The 5040-nt window shown below is 65.9% G+C and overlaps 1 protein-coding gene across 2 annotated transcripts in view; it reads left to right on the top strand.

The window, feature by feature from the left end:
- The first annotated feature begins 6 nt into the window (after positions 1–6).
- Positions 7–5040, top strand: part of CHRNA4 (cholinergic receptor nicotinic alpha 4 subunit) — a 13857-nt gene continuing 8823 nt past the window's right edge. Inside the window, exons 1-3 of one of the 2 annotated variants that reach the window (XM_040459880.1) lie at positions 7–140; positions 1532–1683; positions 4885–4929. In XM_040459880.1, the coding sequence (XP_040315814.1) occupies positions 59–140; positions 1532–1683; positions 4885–4929 (279 nt within the window). In that variant the 5' untranslated portion in view covers positions 7–58. The remainder of the gene's footprint in view (positions 141–1531; positions 1684–4884; positions 4930–5040) is intronic. The other variant, XM_040459881.1, reaches the window with a different exon arrangement.

The raw sequence follows: 5040 nt of genomic DNA, 5'->3' as shown, positions 1-5040 counted from the left end.
GGAGCGGGGGCGCGGCGGAGACGGGAGCCGCCCGCGTCTAGAGCCCGCTCGGTGCGCCATGGAGCTCGGGGGCCCCGGGGCGCCGCCGCCGCCGCTGCTGCCGCCGCTGCTGCTGCTGCTGGGGGCCGGCTTCTTGCCCGGTAAGTTTCGGGGCGCTAGACAGGCCCCCCTTTCGTCCAGTTCAGGGCGGGCTCGGCTCTCCAGAGCCAGAGAAGGGGAGGCTCCTGGCTGCGGTCCCGAGCCGCGGGTGCGCGCAACGGGGCAGCGCGGAGGCTCCCCCACCCTAGACGCAAAGGCTGTCCTGCGGTGTGGACCGAGCGGGGCAAGGAAGGAGTTAACTCGCCCGCGAATGCGGGAGACAGGTTTGGGTGGGGGTGGGGGCTGCTGTTTGGGGAGCTGGACCCAGAAGCTCCAACTTGGGTAAAGAGAGGCGGGGCCCATCTCTCCCCCTCTTTATCCATTTGGCCACATTTTAATGCAGACACCCCCATGCCTGCTCCTGATTTGGGGGACCAGAGCGGTGGCTCCCGCCCTTGACCGCACCCCACCCGCACCTTTTCTGCTCCCCCAGGCTCAGTGGGACAGCCTAAGTCCCAGCCCCCTCCGCCTTCCCCTCCCCCCACCCCCTGGGCAGCCACCTTGTTATTCATAGGTTGGTGGGGGGAATTGAAGCTCCTGGCCTCCCCCGTGAGGGGTGGGCTATACCCTCCTGGTCCAAGGGACCAGGAAGAATAAGGTTGGGCTGGGGAGCTCTGGACTGAGAGTGAAGGGTCCCGTCGGTCAAAGACCGACCTAGGAATGTTGGTGGACCCCCTTTTCACATCCTGTGTGTGACTTACAGGTGAGCTGGTACCCTGTTCCCCTCCCCAAATCCCCTTATGATGCAGTGGCCCCAGTGCAGGTGCCCAGGAGAGACAGAGAGGTCCTCAGATCACAGACTGGTCAGCAAGGCTGGGCTGGGTCAGAGTGGCCCCTCCCAGGAAGCAGAGTGTGTGTTGGGGCGGGGGGGTCACCCTTGACTCATGGAAGGCAGTCTGCGTGTCTGTCCAAGAACACAGGGTGCTGGAGTGGTCGTCCGGGTCTGGGTGGTAATTCAGGGTTGCCGGCAGCTACAGGAAGCCGGCTGTCCATCCCCCCTCCCCCTCTTTGGATGGGTCCCCAATGTCCTGGAATCCTGTGGTTATCCCCACCTTGTGTTTCCAGAAGTCTGCTAGTAGCTGGAGATGCAGCCCCTCCTTCCGGAAGTCACGTCTGGCAGGGAGACTTACCCCAGTCAGCTCTTACCAGATCAGTTGTCTGTTTTGGGGGTCCAGTGCAGGGTGCTTGAGGGGTCTGGAAAGGCTTCCCTGAGGAACTTACACTTTTACCCAGAGGGTAGGAGGGAAACCGAGGCCGGAGTGGGGCAGGATGTGCAAATGTCCTGAGGTGGATGGAACCGGAAGGAAGCCAGGGCCAGGTGGGAGGCTGGAGCGGGCAGCCGGTGGGCCCACCATCTTCCGCCCCTGAGCTGCACACCTTCCTGTCCCCACAGCAAGCAGCCACGTGGAGACCCGGGCCCACGCAGAGGAACGGCTGCTAAAGAAGCTCTTCGCCGGCTACAACAAGTGGTCCCGGCCCGTGGCCAACATCTCGGACGTGGTTCTCGTCCACTTCGGGCTGTCCATCGCACAGCTCATTGACGTGGTAGGTGCCGAGGGGGGGAAGCGGGGAGCGCTGGGCCTCGGCCGTCACACACCCGTCACACACCGCAGTGGAGGTTCTGCCTGAGGGGCGCTCCTGCGCCCTAGAGGAGGCCGGCCTGGCCGGGGCGCCCGGAGGGGCGGGGGGCCGCTGTCTGCTCTCTGTGCAAGCCGCGTGTGTCCAGCCCCGCCAGAGTCCCGCACACGCACCCTTGTGGGGGAGCCCAGGGGAAAGACGGGTTTTGTGCACCCCCACCCGGAGCTTTGCTCCCCACTGCCCCCCCACGTGGGAACCCACAATGCCGGAGTGTCAGCAGCAGGCCGGGGCCACGTCCTTCAGAAGCCAAGAGCGGAACGCACCTCTGGGGGGTGGGGGCACTTGCCCCGGCTGCGAGTGGTCAGGCTGTAGGAGGTTTTGTGAGTTGAGGGGCCGGGGGCTTGAGACGCGACCCTTGTGCCCCCTGGTCTAGGAGAGCCCCGCTACCCACTGGTCTGGAACACGGTGTCCCAGCAAGGCTCGGACAGGTTTGGGCGCATTTATCTTCCTGGTTAGGGACCGAGGAGACTGCTGGGGCAGAGGGGCAGCTGGGGGTACCGTCTCCAAATGGTCACAGCTCTGGAAGGGCAGGGGCATCCATCTGGGGTCGGGGCCCATCCTGTGGGGGAGATCTGACTGGGTAGTGGGTTCACTGGGGTGGGGGCCCAAGTGCCTTGGAGGGGAGGCTCCAGCCCGGCCAGGAGGGGGCCTCGGGGAGCTTGGCTCACTCACCGCGAGGGGGCCCCAGGCCTACGGGGTCTGGAGGCCCTGATCCCAGACTGGTGCCGTGTGTATCCAGTGGCCACCGGTCTTTTCTCCCGTGACGTAGAAAGGCAGCCTGTCCGGCTTCCTGGGCAGCGTCTGAGAGGCTTTGGGAAGGGGGGACAGAAGGGGCTGCGTGCGGGCCCTGTGGGTTGGGAGACCCGGTCAGTCTACCTGTCCTCAGCGGTGTCCAGACTCGAGGCTTCCGGCCTCCTGGAGCCAGACCTCAGACTACGCCTGCAAAGTGCTCCTGGCCGAGGCACTGGGCTGGTGAGCCCGCGGAGGTGCCCAAACATGGGCAGAGGCGGCCCTTGGCTGCCCGCCGCTTAAAGTTCCGAGCCGGACCGTCTACCTGGGTTCCTCGGGGCACCACAGAGCCTCGGCTCCCAGTGCCCGGAAGAGCCTGAGGCCTGGGGCACATTGGCTCCAGTCCTGGTGAGGGACGTGCCTGGCAGGATGAGAGGAGCCCCCAGGCTCCTCTGTGTGCACCAGAGCTGGCCCGGGGCACGCCTGCACACGCGCGTGCTGATGAGCGGCCCGGTGGCACACGTCTGGGCCCCTCTCTGCCCAGCCCCTGCAGGGCTCATGCATTGGCTGCAGGGCTGTGTCTGGGCAGGGCGTGCTCATGTGTGTGAGCTCACACCTGCAGGAGAGCCAAGGACTCCCTGGTGAGGAAGGAGGCCAGGCCCTGTCACCTTGAAGCTCGTCCTGAGCCTGGGGAGGTCAGGGGGTGGGTTGGACGGGGTACAGTAGGGGCAGGCTGTCCGCCGGAGGGCAGGGCAGGACTGGGGCCAGGCAGGGGCGTGATGGGCCAGGCGGCACCGGGCAGGACCGTGCTGCCGAGGTCATTGGACATTGTGTCCAACACTGGCTCCAGGGCCCGCTCGGGTCACACTTGGATGGGTGGGGACAGCCCTGCTCAGGCGGCTGGGTGGCCTGCCCCGGGTGAGTCTGGGGGAGAGCAGGATCAAGGGCAGTGCCTGGGGGCGGCAAGGGACACGGTCCCCTCTCCCTGATCTAGCCGGCTGGGAGCTTGTCCCCCGGGGAGGCAGGTGGGCAGGGGCCCAGGCCTGAGCCTTTGGGGACAAGACCCCACCCTGACCCTCGTCCGGGCACCGGACACCGTTCTGGTTTGGTGATCCTTAGGATTTCTTTGGTTTCAGCGGTCTTTCCCACTGGCCTGTGTGTTCCTGGCACAGGGGGTTGTGGGTGGGGGATGTCAGGCCATCGCTGGGTGCAGAGAGCCTTGCTCAGACACTGCCCCCGGCACCCTGTGCCTCTCTGCCTGGCCCCCTGCCCTCGGAACCCTGTGGGCAACGTGCACTCTGAGGGGGTCCTCCTCGGACTTTGGGCAAAGGGCCCACCTGGGGCCAGCCCCCAAATAGGTGTGACCCATGGGGGCTGGGGTGTGCTGTGGCCCACAGAGGCGGCATCAGTGCCACAGGGCTCAGTGTGAGGCCCCGGGACTTCGCGTCCCAGGCCTCCGTGTTCTGCACGGACCCCCGTCCCTGCTGCGCTCCAAAAGGCTCCATCACGTGTTGGGGTGTGACGGCCCAGAGGACGGCGCTCCCCAGCAGAAACGTGGCAGATGGCCCCTCCCCATTCGCCGGTAGGGAATAAGCGGGGGGGGGGGGGGGGGGGGGGAGGGCAGTGCAGGGCGGGGGCCACGGGACTTCTCAGGGTGTGTGGTCCAGCCTCCTCACCTGGACAGGTGACCACACTGTGACCTCGAGAGGGAACTGGCTGGGCCTCCCGCTCCCACCTCCCCTGTTCCAGCCCCTTACCTGTCCTCAAGGTGCTGAGGCTCTGGTCCTACAGGGCAAGTTTGTCGAGGGGCCAGCCTGGTGAGCGTGGGGCCTGTGCGAACCCAGCTTGCTTTAATGACGGTCGGCCGGAGGCGCAGGCGCCTGGTCACCTAGGACACACCTGCCCAAGGGCGGTCTTGAGCAGCTGGGAGGGTGGAGCACATTGGCAGGGTCCCCGGAGGGCGGCTGTCCTCCAGCAGCAGCCTGGGAGCCATCACACTCGCCATCTCACACGTCTGTGTGGCTGGGGGAGCGCCGGGCCCTGGCCGCCTGAGAAGTCAGGCAAGCCTTGTCCCCACTCTCCTTCTGGGAGGGTTCAGGGTCCTTGTCCCCACATTCTAAATCCCCTCGGGCTGACCATCCTGGGCTTGGTTGCCTCCAGGGACGGGGCACTCACTCCTTCTGAGGTCGCCTGCTTCCCGTGTTGAGCACAGGCCTGTCTTTGTGGGTGAGGAAAATACTCAGGGCCCAGAGAGTGGGGGGTGAGGGGGAGAGGGGGAGTAGAGAGAGAAGGAGGAAGCGGGGAGGGAGATGGAGAGAGAGACAGGGAGGCTCCAGTCACCCAAGGGAGTTACAACAATGGCCCTTCTCTGTGTCCCAGGATGAGAAGAACCAGATGATGACGACTAACGTGTGGGTGAAGCAGGTGAGCGAGTGCGGCCCCCTCCACCCCTGGTTCCTCCCCCCACACCCCTCCCTGCCTGTCCCTCCTCCCCTCCTCTTTCCCTCTCCCCCTCCCTCTCCCCTCCTCTTTCCC

This window comes from Herpailurus yagouaroundi, unplaced genomic scaffold, assembly GCF_014898765.1.
Source record: "Herpailurus yagouaroundi ecotype Mexico unplaced genomic scaffold, PumYag 246, whole genome shotgun sequence".
Classification (NCBI taxonomy): domain Eukaryota; kingdom Metazoa; phylum Chordata; class Mammalia; order Carnivora; family Felidae; genus Herpailurus; species Herpailurus yagouaroundi.
Note: the sequence above shows the minus strand (reverse complement) of the source record. Positions and strands in the feature narration are given on the sequence as shown.